A 13226-nucleotide genomic window follows, 5' to 3' on the forward strand; every position below is an offset into this window, starting at 1 on the left:
TGTCTTTAAAACGCCAGTACTTTACAAAATGTTCACTAACTTAGGTTTCCAACAACTATCATCTAAAGTTAAAAATCAAACATCAAAAAATTCAAGTAGACTTAGCATAGTACAGGGAGAACTACTTTTTTAAAATTTCACACTATCCTTTCCTCATTAAAGAAAAACACTTATTTTCATATGTTTCTAAGGGTATTTTAAGTTAACTTTGTATTTCTCCAAAATAAACAAACAAAAAAAAACCCATTCAGTTTCCTGGAGTTAAGGGATTGCATTCTAATTTTTTTAAATTTTCACTTAAACTAGTCACATTATTTTAAAAAAGATAACTAGCAAATGAAATGGACTCGAAAAGCAGTAAGCAGACATTGTAATTACCTTTTGTCTGGTCCCGAGTCCTCCCCTTCAGGCATTTCTGCCCTTTAAAAACGCGGAAACCGTGGAGGAGGCTGCAGCGCGCCCGCGCTACAGTGCTTTCTTCTCCACTGGAGCGATGACTATCAGGAGGGAAAAACCCAGTAGTCCAGTTCTTTCCTTTTTGGAAAAAAAAGCACTCCTCCCTCACTCAGAAAGTAGGTGTTTACAAACTCCCAAAGCGCCTGCCTGCCTTGAATGAAGCTAAGCGCTGAGTTATTATGACTGTGCCCTTCTAAAAATAAAGAGGTCACCTCTTCCTCTCAGTACCGTGACAGGCAGCTGGGAGCAAGCGCGGCCCGGCTGCCCAGCGTGTTCCGTCCAGTCGTGTGAGAAGCTGTCACCACCAGCGATTAACCTTTATTGGGAGGACTTCGCCTAGGCCTGCCTACCCTTTCTCTTTCCTTTACTTTCCTGGCAGGACCAGCCACCCCACCGAAGGGTGGGCGCGTGGCCACGGGGAGCTTGCAACTTCAGCCTGGGCTATCGGATCTCTAGCTCATACAAGGGAGCTGGAGGGGGGAGAGCGAAGTGGGCTGGACATGCCAGAGCTGAGAGGTTTGTTTGTTCTGAGAACACTCAGCCACTCAGCAAAAGAGCTCTTACTCAAAAAAAAAAAAAAAAAAGTAATAAACTATTGTGTCTTGAGGAATACTGTTTTGCATGAAAATCTTTCCTTGGGTCATTTAGATTTCTCAACTCAGAATAAGTTACATGCAAACAGGAGCCTCTGTGTTCCTTTGGGCAGCTTGCTTTCTCCCGCAGGACTTCCCTCTGTCCTCAGGGAACAGCCTGATGCTGGCCAGAGCAGGACTGAGCCTGAGATGTTTTCATAGCTTAGCTCACCACTGCGAAGGAGTTATCAATCACCAGGTACCCTCATTTGCTGCAACTTCTAAAAGCAGGACAAAACTAGCTTCAATTCTACTTTTACCAAAAGACTAGGGGAAAAGTTTTTACGCAGGTGGTCAAAAGGTACAAATTTCCATTTATAAAATAAAAGTCATGGAAATGGTAACCTCGGTTAACAACACTGTATTGTATATCTGAAAGTTGCTGAGAGTAGATCTTAAGCATTCTCATTACCAGAAAAAATTTTAACTGTGTGGTGACAGATGTTAACGAGGCTCATTGTGGTGATCATTTCATAATACTTGCAAACACTGAATCATTATATTGTGCACCTAAAACTAACATAATGTCACACTGCAATTTAAAAATAGAAAGTATAGCTCCTTCCTCATTTAAAGAAAAAAAAAAGGCCAGAGAAATATTACTGAGATACCTTTAGGAATAAATCCTAAAAGCTTTGCATAAAAACTTGAAACTATTTTGCTCTCCTGATTGGTATCATTAACTAAGGCAGTATGCAAGATCTAGTTATTAAGAAACTATATATCTGTTTTTTTTAAATGCCTGTACTCCACTGCCATATAGCTAATCCCAGCAATATATCTATAGCCGATGTATATTTTACATGTCGGTGTCAAAGTGATTTCTAGAGCATTAAAGAACTGAAAAGTTGAAACAACATAGTCTGCCTTCTTTTGATGGTATTAGCTATTTTGTGATACATGCATGTCACAATTGAAGACATTTCTTTAATATTTCATACCAGATCTAAACTTTTCAACCTCGAAGTCTAAGGTTAAGGCAGTCAAAATACTCGAACACATAACTCAAATACCATTGACCTTGAAAGAAAACAGTCACGAGGAGAGTTCTGAAGACCAGGTTGTGCAGGGGCCTGAAGCAATGGGCTGTGTGGCTAGAAATTTCAGGTTTAAACAACTGAGGAAGTTGAAACACTGAAAATATTATCAGTGAGAATATTGCTGCACTTTTATTTACTCTTATCAACAACAAAAAAAGCTAACTCTCTGATCTAACTCTCACTTCTGACAATTCTTTCCCATTAATTTTACCTTTTGTTCTCCTAAGCTCCTATTTTCCTATTTCTTGACTTTCTGAGTGTAGCTGTTGCTGAACTCGGCTGCTGGTTACTACAGAACAGAATACATCCCAGAAATCTGCCTCTCAGCCTTAAAGGGCAGCTAACTGATCAGCGCTGTAACAGATGAACTGCCACTAACTGCCATGAAATACAGGGTCTGGCAGAAGCAACTCCTGCTTGAGCATGGCTAATAGAGTAATACTATGTGTGTAATAATTTATAGTTTTAATTTGAACATTGCACCTAAAATGTCATATGGTATGCTTGAATGTGATATTGTTATGTTACAGAAATACAGGCTTATGATTTTGTAATAAAGGATTCTGTAATAAAAAAGGGGGGCGTTATTTGTGCCAGACCTCGTATATACTGAAATACTTCCTTTGAGCACTCCTGCATGCATTTGTAAATTACTTGCTTCAAACAAGAAAAACAAAAATTCAGAGACCCAGACAACAGTATGGTGGTTACCAGAGGGAAAGGAGTGGGAGAAGTAAAGGGCAAATTAGGCCAAATATATGGTGACAGAAGATGATTTGACTTTGGGGTATGGGCACACAATACACTATACAGATGATGTATCATAAAATCATACACTTGAAACCCACATAATCTTATTCACCAATTGTCAGAATCCGGCCAACAGCTGACCTTTGACACAGTCAGGTCGGATGAGACGCATCTGCACAGCAGAGGTGACTGTGGCCGGATCTCCTGTCTATCTCCTCCTGTATGCCTGTCCCTGCTAGCAACAGGTGGTGGGATTTTTAGATACCTGTGTGTTACAACAAACAATTCTGCACGATGACTCTGATTCTGCTCGAAATGACTTGCTGACCACAGAATAGAGACCCCTAGCAACCCTAATGCTGCCTGCTTCCCCCACCTGGGAAGTTAAGGACAAAATTAAACTATGGGCAGGCCAACTGCCAGAACTTTGAAGGAAGTTGTTGCTAGGAATTATTTCTTAAGGAGTCACTACTCAAAAGCTTAAGATTTATTAGAGCTACTACCCCTCCCATACCCTGGACAGGAGTGTAAAGAAGCAAGGAGTTCTAGTTGGAAATAATAATCTCAATACATGGAAACAAACACAAAACATGGCCCCCCCAAAATGTATAAATCAAAAAACCTAGGCAAAAAACGTTACCTAACCAAGACAAATTTAACCTCAATGGATAATAGTTGATTTCATATACCTACAAATCACCCCTTGCACCCTTTTAATTTAGACCAATTCCTAGAATCTTAATAGATACCTAGTTACTAACTGGCACCTGAAAGTTTGTGCCCATATAGCTTCATTGGCTACCTGATTAATGACCCTCTTGATCAAAATAACCTTTAATATGGTTGATCTGTAGGGCCTCCCGTACTCTCCGGCTATTTCTTTAACATGATTGATCTGTAAAACCTTCTGTGATTTTAGAAATTATTTCTGTGGTAACTGTTTCTGTTTTAATAATCACACTACGCATTGAATGTTGTATAACCTTCCATATGAAAATAAAGATTGATTTTTCTTGGTGAGTCAGCCGGGCCCAAAAAGCCTGGCTGTCCTCCGGCACCCCACCCGGTGTCTCAATTCAGTCTTTTCACCTTAGCCGTGCATGCTTCGGGGACCCTGAGACCCCGCCAAGGCTGGACCCCGGCAACCAATGTCACTCCAATAAATATAATAAAAAATAAAATAAAATAAGTTACTTGCTTACACCATGAATTCACCTTTAGGTGTACTTGTGTTAATTACTGAAATTCACAAGGCAAAAGGGGAAAACGCACAGCACAGATGACAGACCAGCACAGCAGAGACTGGGGTGCCATGGACTCCCTCATCACTGCTGACCTGCATCCACTGGGCATCCTGAAGAATACAGACAGTGAGTGGCCCTGAGGGCCATGGGTGCTGAAACTAGGGCCCCGGACAGCGAAGTGACCTGCTGGTGTCAAAGCCAGGGTCTGCCTCCAGGGCTGAGAGCTCTTTCCACTCTGCCAGCCAAAGAGACAGCGGAGCCCACACACCCTGGCCCAAGCGCATGTGGCCAGACGCTTCCACAGACTCAGTCTCTTATATCCACACCCCTCCAAAACCCTGTTGAAAGATTCTTGGTGAAATGAGTTCTTGAGGGCATACCCAAGGCTGAAAAAGAGATCAGAAGAGCCTGCCTAGAGTTTGGCCAAAGAGAATCTCCTTCACCTCCTAGGAACAGACATCTTTATTCCTCATGTTAGCGTTCAGTGCTACACACTGTGCAGACCCTCCAGAGCTATACTGCGTTGGCTACTGGGCAGGCGAAATGTGGCTGCACCAAATTTTTTCCATGAAGTAGGAAAAAAAGTATGTAAAATATCTCACTACTAATTTTTATATTGACGACATCTTGAAATGATAATATTTTGGGTATACTGGTTAAATGAAATACATTGTTAAAAGCAATTTCATTGGTTTTTCCCTCTTTTTCACTTGGCTAGTAGAAATTTTTAATTATATACATAGCCTGCATTACCATATTTTGCCATGTATAATGTGCACCCATGTTTTCGGACCACATTTTCAGGAAAAAAATCTTTCATTTTAATTTTTTTACTTATATTTAGATACTTGCATTTGTATTATAAAGGAATTTAGCATTTATTTTGGAAATATTATGGTACAAGAAATTTTATGTAACAAATAATTTCAAAACACAAGAACAAAACAGAAAGTACAAAATATTTTATGTATCACAGAAGGCCAAGAACTCTTCATCACTATCAATATCAGAAGTATCATCTTTTTCAATTTCTACATTACCAGTGTCTTCTGAAGAGTCTCCTTATCCTGGTAAATTTCATTGTCCTCAGTTCCATCCATAGCATTGCTGAAGCCACATGTTTTAAACAACATCATAACCACTTCCTTCTTGACACTGTTTCAAGATCTTAGGATCCAATCACAAAACTGGGTGATGGATGTTTCCTTGATCCTGCTAGTAGGTGTTAAATCATTACCAGCTGACTGCATCCACAATGTCCACTCCTTCTTCACTAGGGGCTCAAAGGGCTTGTTTACTGGCACATCAAGAGGTTGCAGTTGGCTGGTTAGCTCGCCAGGTATCACAGCAAGTTGGGTTTTCCAGTCCACTGCGATTGCTTTTGCACTTTGTGTAACACAGGCTTTGAAGTGATCAAAATGAGCAAAGCGGGTTTTTTAAGTAATCCTCCAGGCATTCATGACCAGACGTTGTTAAATCGGATTCTCATGCCTTCTTCATTCACCCACCATTTTTCATGCGCGTGGACAGTAGCTCCACTTGGAATCTTTTCTTTCAGAAATATTTTTCTTTTACACATGGTCACAGATGCCAGCTTTGTCCCATCTGCACAACAGGCTAGAACAACACTGAAACGTGTCTTCTCCTGACCACTGGTTTTAACAGCCGCGGTCTTTGCTCCTCTGACGTCCACACTTCTGTCGGATGGCACATCAGATGTGAGATGTGCCACCCCACCTGACAGTACTGAGAAAAGTCCACTGAACATTTATGCCCTCAAAGGCTCGGCCTCTGCTCTGTTCCACCCAAAACCCACTCTCATCCTCCCTTCCCTCCACCCGCTGAGGACAAGGACAAGACCCCATAAGTAACTCTGTCAAGGCCCTCCCCTCCTCTCTTCTCCAGTTTGTACCACCAATGACCACACAGTTCCTGGTTCCTAACCTCTGTCTTCTTTACAGCCAGCGGTCCTAACCAGAGGTCTGTGGTCATGTAGATATATATTTATGTATTGATAAAAATATCTGGAAAGATATATATGAAGAAAGGGAAGCTAGGAGGGGGAGAGGACTGGAGGAGGGGAAAGGGAGGGGAGAGGAGGGAGAGAAGACAAAGGAAGAGTATTATAAAGGACTTGGCCTGAGGTGCTAATCATGACTTTCTTCTCTGGCTTAAAGAAATAATGAATATTTTCCATTTCATTCTTTTTGCCTCACTGTATTTTCTATTTTTGAGCACCAAATACAAACTGTTCTTATGATAAGAAAAAAATGTGTTCTTAAAATAAAAATTTGAAAACGGCTTATTTTTTTAATTTTAATTGTTGTTCAAGTACCGTTTTCTGCCTTTCCCCCCGACCCCAGCCCAACCCCCAGCCCTCCCCACCTCCCTCCTGCCTCCACCCCCCACCACAGTTATTGTCCACGTGTCCTCTATAATTGCTCCTGCAAATCCTTCACCCTTTTCCCCTAGGACTCCCTCCCCTCTTTCCTCTGGTCACTGTCAGCCTGTTCTCTATTTCAGTGTCTTGGGTTATATTTTGCTTGTTTGTTTGTTTTGTTGATTAGGTTCCTGTTAAAGGTGAGATCATATGGTATTTGTCTTTCACCGCCTGGCTTATTTCACTTAGCATAATGCTTTCCAGTTCCATCCATCCTGTCGCAGAGGGTAGGAGTTCCTTCTTTCTCTCTGCTGCATAGAATTCCATTATGTAACTGTACCATGGTTTTTTAATCCACTCATTTGCTGATGGGCACCTAGGTTGTTTCCAGCATTTGGCTATTGTAAATTGTGCTGCTATGAACATCGGGGTGCAAAGGTTCTTTTGGATTGGTGTTTCAGGGTTCTTAGGATATAATCCTAGCAATGGAATTGCTAGGTCAAAAGGCAGATCCATTTTTAGTTTTCTGAGGAAATTCCATACTGTTTTCCATAGTGGTTGCACCAGTCTGCATTCCCACCAACAGTGCACTAGGGTTCCCTTTTCTCTACAACCTCTCCAACACTTCTTTGTTGATTCATTTATGATAGCCATTCTGACCAATGTCAGGTGGTATTTCATTGTGGTTTTAATTTGCATCTCTCTGGTAGCTAGCGATACTAAGCATCTTTTCATGTGTCTCTGGACCTTCTGTATGTCTTCCTTGGAGAAATGTCTGTTCAAGTTCTTTGCCCATTTTTTAATTGGGTTGCTTGTCTTCTTAGAGTGGAGTCGTGTGAGTTCTTTATATATTTTGGAGATTAAGCCCTTGTCTGACCCTAACCCTAACCCTAACCCTAACATTGGCAAATATGTTTTCCCATACGGTTGGTTCTCTTTTTATTTTAATACTGTTTTCTTTAGCCGTTCAGAAGCCTTTTATTTTGATGAGATCCCATTTGCTTATTCTTTCATGTCCCTTGCTCTAGGGGACATATCAGTGAAAATACTGCTGCATGAAATATCTGAGATTTTCCTGCCTATGTTCTTCTCTAGGACTTTAATGGTGTCACTGTTTATATTTAAATCTTTTATCCACCTTGAATTTATTTTTGTGTATGGTGTAAGTTGGTGCTCAAGACTCATTTTTTTTTTTTTGCATGTAGCTGTCCAGTTCTCCCAACACCATTTGTTGAAAAGGCTATTTTCATTCCATTTTATGTTGCTGCCCCTTTGTTGAATATTAATTGACCATAGAGACTTGGGTTTATTGCTGGGCTGTTCCATTGGTCCATGTGCCTGTTTTTATGCCAGTACCAGGCTGTTTTGATTACAGTGGCCTTATAATACAGTTTAGTGTCAGGTATTGAGATCCTTCCTACTTTGCTCTTCTTTCTCAAAATTGCAGCAGCTATTCAGGGTCATTTATGGTTCCATATAAATGTTTGAAGTGTTTGTTCTATGTCTGTGAAATATGCCATTGGTACTTTAATAAGTATTGCATTGAATCTATAAATTGCTTTGAGTAGTATGGACATTTTGATGATGTTAATTCTTCCAATCCATGAACACAGTATATGTTTCCATTTGTTTGTGTCTTCCTTGATTTCTTTCTTCACTGTTGTGTAGTTTTCTGAGCACAGGTTTTTTACCTACTTGGTTAGGTTTATTCATAGGTGTTTTATTTTTCTTGTTGCTATATCAAATGGGATTTTTTCCATGATTTCTGCTTCTGATATTTCATTGCTGGTATACAAAAATGCCTTTGATTTCTGGATATTGACTTTGTATCCTGCTGTTTTGCCTAAAAAAAGGCTTATTTTTTAATGGAAGGGGAAACTGTTTTCTGTGTCTTCCTGTCACTACAGAAAAAAAAAATCCCTGCTTTTACCTGGGAAACTAGGCCTTCAGGGGCACCAGGATCCCTTACTTTCCACTCAAGCCAGACCAGTCAGAGAACTGCCTTTGGGGAGTGGCTGTTCCATGGAAGACACGCGCTGGCTGAAAGAATGAGAGAAAGGAAACCAGAGCAAGCCCTCCCCATCTACCGCCTCAGTGGTCTAAAAATTCCCCTCCCTATCTTTTCATATCCCATCAATGACTTCGAGTGTAGCCAATACAGAATGTGTTTCCCTCAAAAATTCAGACTATACATCATCCACTTTGCAAAAGTAGAATAAGGGTATGGAACTAGTATCAAAGTATATTTCCGGAACAAAATGGAAAAGAACACCTTTTTTATTTAAAAGATAAATTCAAAAAATCAAAGGATCAAATAACCGTGTATGTACATGGGGTGAATGATGCATTTGGTAATGACGGGTCTAATGAATTACCACGACGAGCTATACTACTGAGAGACGATTCCCTCGCTCTTCTTTCTAGTGGGTGGAATCCTACTGAGACTTGCCCTAGATTGATGGCTTTCAAAGTAATAAAAGCTTTCCTCCATCCCTTAAATTCTATGTTACACCAACAATCAAAAAGAGTTCCTCGGTTTTAATGGGGGCACAGCACAGAAACATGGCCTTACTTCCCCACAGGGGCAGCCCCTGCACTGAGTCCTTGGAAACCCAGAGTTGCCCAGGACACAGTTGGAAAACTGTGACCCTGATCATCTGAACAGCCCAGAGGAAAAAGTGGGGACCTTTTTTCACAGCTGCTTCTCATGATAATTAGAACAGACTCAACTCAGTTACCCACACTTTATCTTTTTACCTTTTTAAAGCTTTGCATATGGAATGTTTCCCTCAGATTTCTTTCCATCCAAAAATAGCTGGCACTCTAAAATCAACACACAGAGCCTCTGCATGTCCTCCGCCCCTCAGCTATCTGATCAACCTTCTTCCTCCTTTTTCTGTATCACTGTAGTCACCTACCTCCCAGCCGGGGAGTTGCACCTCTTCTCCTGGTGAAATTAACAACAGACCCCTTTCCCTCTCATCGGTCTACCTGTTTGGGTCACAAACTGTAGGGTAACCCAATATATAGAGCACTATTTTCTTTCTGCTATTTGTGAGAGCTTGTATTGTGTCAATATGCCCTAGATTGCCATGTCTTGATTATCACATAATTTGTTAATGGTCTTGGTGGGGACCACCAACTAGAATCCAATCTTCGCCACAGACTACTCAGCTTGGCCAGTGAGTGCCTCCCATACCTTCCCCTCCAGTTCATGCTACACCCACGCCCCACCCCCCAAAGGGAGCTGTTGAAGCAAAGTTGTCTTGAAAGTGTGGTTTGGACAGACCAGAGTGCAACCCAGGGGACTCTGGAGAAGCTAGCAAGCCTGGTGGAGGTGAGAAGTCCAGGAGTGGAAGGACAGAGACAGGGGAGAAGAGCTGGGCAATGACAGGAGGAGAAAGGGAGCCATGGTGTGGAAGGAGCTGGGTGGGAGAGAGGCTGTCAGGGAGCACCATAAAACATCCAATGGCCTCCGAGGTGTCCCCCGTGCCAGTGACACCAGTGGTGGTGATCTCCACGGGGGTCTTTTTGATGTCCTAACTTTCTGATCAAATACTTCTCCTAATAAAAGTTCTTTATATGTCAGGAGTGTTCAAATTGTGGTATTTAGAAGTTAATGACCATCTGAATCCATGAAGCAAAATGAAGCAAAGTACAAACACCATAAACAACCCATCTACCCACTCGTTCAGCAGGTTTGCAGCAGGAAGGGTGGGTAATGGTGATGGGGAAGAGCAGGAAGTGACATTCAGAGAACAGGAGTAGCCTCGGGAAACGCGGAGAGGAAAAAGGCGCATTTAGCAACTGCTTAAGGAAGGACTACATGAAACAAGTCAGGTGCTGTGCCTTTGAGTGGTGCATCACCCCACGTTGCTGGTTTGCTTGCATTGTGTCCTGCATTTACTGAGACCCATCTCATTGCACTAAACATGGTCCCTACAAACTCTTGCTTATGACCGCCCCAGGCCCTGTTGTCACCTGTAACTGATTTTGTCCCTACTTATTTCATCATTCCTTCTCTCCCTAAGACACAGTTGATATGCTTTTGTAGCAAGCCAATTTCTTTCTCTTCTTTCAATCCCTCGCCTCAAAAAAAAATCTTCTATGAAACTCCAGTAGAAGTATAGACATTTCTATAGAAATCAAATTCCCTAGGGAACCAAATGTTACCATTGGTTCAAGCTTCCCTCCACAGAACACACCTGTTTCTGAAAAATCTTCTTGGCTTTCTTATGTAAAGCCCTCTCCTAAGGCTGTCTGTGTAGTTCAGTGGTAAAGGCTCTTAACAGAGAATCTTCAGTTCCAAGAAATTTAGAACAAATAGCCATAGGAGAAAAAGAAGTCTGGCAGACTTCACTGCTTTTAGCAAACACAAGGAAATGGAAATTTCTAAGACCACAAATCCTGGAAAGAGCCTAGAGTGACTAAGAGTGACACACAGCTCAAGACAAATCTTATCTCTTGAGCTTCAAAACACAATGCACGACAGAGAGGCAGCAATGGTAACCTTCAGTTTAATCATGGATTACGCAATACTTTTGTTGTGTGTTGATCTTCCTTTTCATGTGTGGCTTAGTTCAGTGTTAAAAATTACTTTTCATTCCTGAATAGCACCTAATAAGTTGCTTCTTGGCTATACTTTTACCCAGTATTTTGTGGAGAAGCCGAAGGGAAATGGAGACTGTGCACCTGAACAGGCCTTCAATAGTTAACCATTATTTCCATATTCTTTTTGAGGTTCTGGGTTGGGCGGCCTTCTCCTTTGCCCCACGTGAGCCCACTGTGGTCTTGGCTGGCTGAGCTCTGCCTGCTGGCCCAGCCTTGGGTGGGGATGAGAAATCTCCTCAGACACTGAAAGGACCTCTCCCCTGGGAAGAGTGTCTGAGGACATGAGCTCCAGGCCAGTATCCTACAGCCTCTAGGCACTTCTGAAGGGGTGGCAGCCCCTTCAGAAGCATTTGCTATAAGACAAGCTGGGCATCTGCTGATCTTGACAAGTGGGAAAGAAGAGGGCTTTGACTTCAGAGTCCTTATAACTGCTCCTTGCAGAAGGGCAGATCCCTCCAATGACCTAATGGGCAGGGACTCCTTATCGCCTCAACCACTGTCTGTCTGTTTGATAATAAATCTGGCTTCTCCCACACGTGGTGTATCTCCTATAGGCTACCTCAACGTTCCAAGTAGTACACTACTAGCAACTTAAAGGTGTTTCCTAAGTGGCTTCATTCCCATCAGGGTAAAACCCCTTCAATGAACAGCAAAGAGTGATGGCTTTAAAAATAGAATGAAGCAAACCCAAAACATGAAGCCTGAAGAGACTTAGAAAAGAACCCGGGCCCATGAGACTCTGAGGTGGCGTGAATCCCCAATTTCCTCCCTCCATAAAATTCCCTGTGAGGGGTTTCCTCCAGCGTCCAGCACCTCTCTCCTATAAGCAAAACAAACTTGTTTTATTTTTTTAAAGATTTTTTAAATTTATTTTTAGAGAGGGGGAAGGGACAGAGAAAGAGAGAGTGAGAAACATTGATGTGTGAGAGAAACATCAGTCAGTTGCTTCTCGAATGCCCCTAACTGGGGACCTGGCCTGCAACCCAAGCATGTGCCCTGACCGGGAAGTGAACAGGCAACCTTTCAGTTCACAGGCTGACGCTCAGTACACTGACCCACACCAGCTGGGGCAAACTTGCTTTATTTTTAATAAACTTTTTGTTTTGGAATAATTTTATATTTATAGAACAGTTACAAAGGTAGTACAGGGCTTCCCATATACCCCTCATCCAGTTTCCCCTGGGTTAGCATCTCACATTACCACCACACGTGTGTGAAAACTAAAACCAACATTGGTAGGTTAGCATGAACTGAACTCCAGACTTGGTGTTTCACTAGTTTTTCCCAGTAATGTCCTCCTTCTCTCCCAGGATCCCATGCAGGGCACCACGCTGCAATCAGTCACCATATCTCCTCAGTCTATTGTGGTCTGACAGTTGCCCAGTCTTTCCTGGGTTTCATGACCTTGACAGTTTTGAGGAGTACTTTGTAGATACCAGGTGTTCTGAGCATGTCCCTCAGTGTGAATTCATTTTGTTTCTCTCCAAGTAGATTGAGGTTATGGGTGTGGGGGAAGAAGACCACAGAGCTGAAGGATCCTCCTCACCCCATCAGGTCGGGGGGTTCAGGATATCCACATGACTTCTTGCTAGTCATGTTAGGCCGATCATTTGCATAAAGCAGCACTTCCCAGGTTCCTCCACTGCAAAGTCATTATTTTCCCCTTTCCATATTCTAGTCTCTGAAAACAAGTCTAAGTCCTACCACCTCAAGGGGGTAGGGAGGTGGCACATGTGAACCCAGCTCTGCCTTGGGGGAGCTGCCACACACATTATTCAGAATTCTTCTGCAAGAAGGATTCATCTCTCCTCCCTCCCTCACTTACTTATTTACAGAATCATTTATATCAGTAAGTATTTAAATAGACTCATAAGGACTTACAGTTTGGGCTATAATCCAGTACTATGTTACTGATTGTGCTGCTCAAATTTTTCCAGCCACAAGCCCATCTCTGCCCGTGCTGAGCGCACCGATGACTCCTCCTCTAACCCCTTAAGAGAGGAAGAGAGGGGGGAGACCACTTCTCTCCCGCTGACGCTGCTCCATGAGACCCGCCCAACCCCTGGCCAGTCGGCACTCTCCAGCTGAGCTGGGTGTTAACCACAGTACATCT

At 42.4% G+C, this 13226-nt stretch overlaps 1 protein-coding gene across 3 annotated transcripts in view; it reads right to left on the reverse strand.

Moving 5' to 3' along the window:
* The window catches only part of RETREG1 (reticulophagy regulator 1), a 115511-nt gene that overhangs the window by 32532 nt on the left and 69753 nt on the right, over window positions 1–13226 (reverse strand). The window contains exon 1 of one of the 3 annotated variants that reach the window (XM_045847855.1): window positions 5163–5247. The exons of 1 other annotated variant lie outside the window; for it this stretch is intronic. In XM_045847855.1, coding sequence (XP_045703811.1) covers window positions 5163–5227 — 65 coding nt within the window. In that variant the 5' untranslated portion in view covers window positions 5228–5247. Of the gene's footprint in view, window positions 1–378; window positions 901–5162; window positions 5248–13226 lie in introns of those variants that run through there. One more of the 3 variants, XM_045847857.1, reaches the window with a different exon arrangement.

The sequence above is a fragment of the Phyllostomus hastatus genome, unplaced genomic scaffold, assembly GCF_019186645.2.
Source record: "Phyllostomus hastatus isolate PE091 unplaced genomic scaffold, TTU_PhHast_1.1 phas_contig_58, whole genome shotgun sequence".
NCBI classification, from domain to species: Eukaryota; Metazoa; Chordata; class Mammalia; order Chiroptera; family Phyllostomidae; genus Phyllostomus; species Phyllostomus hastatus.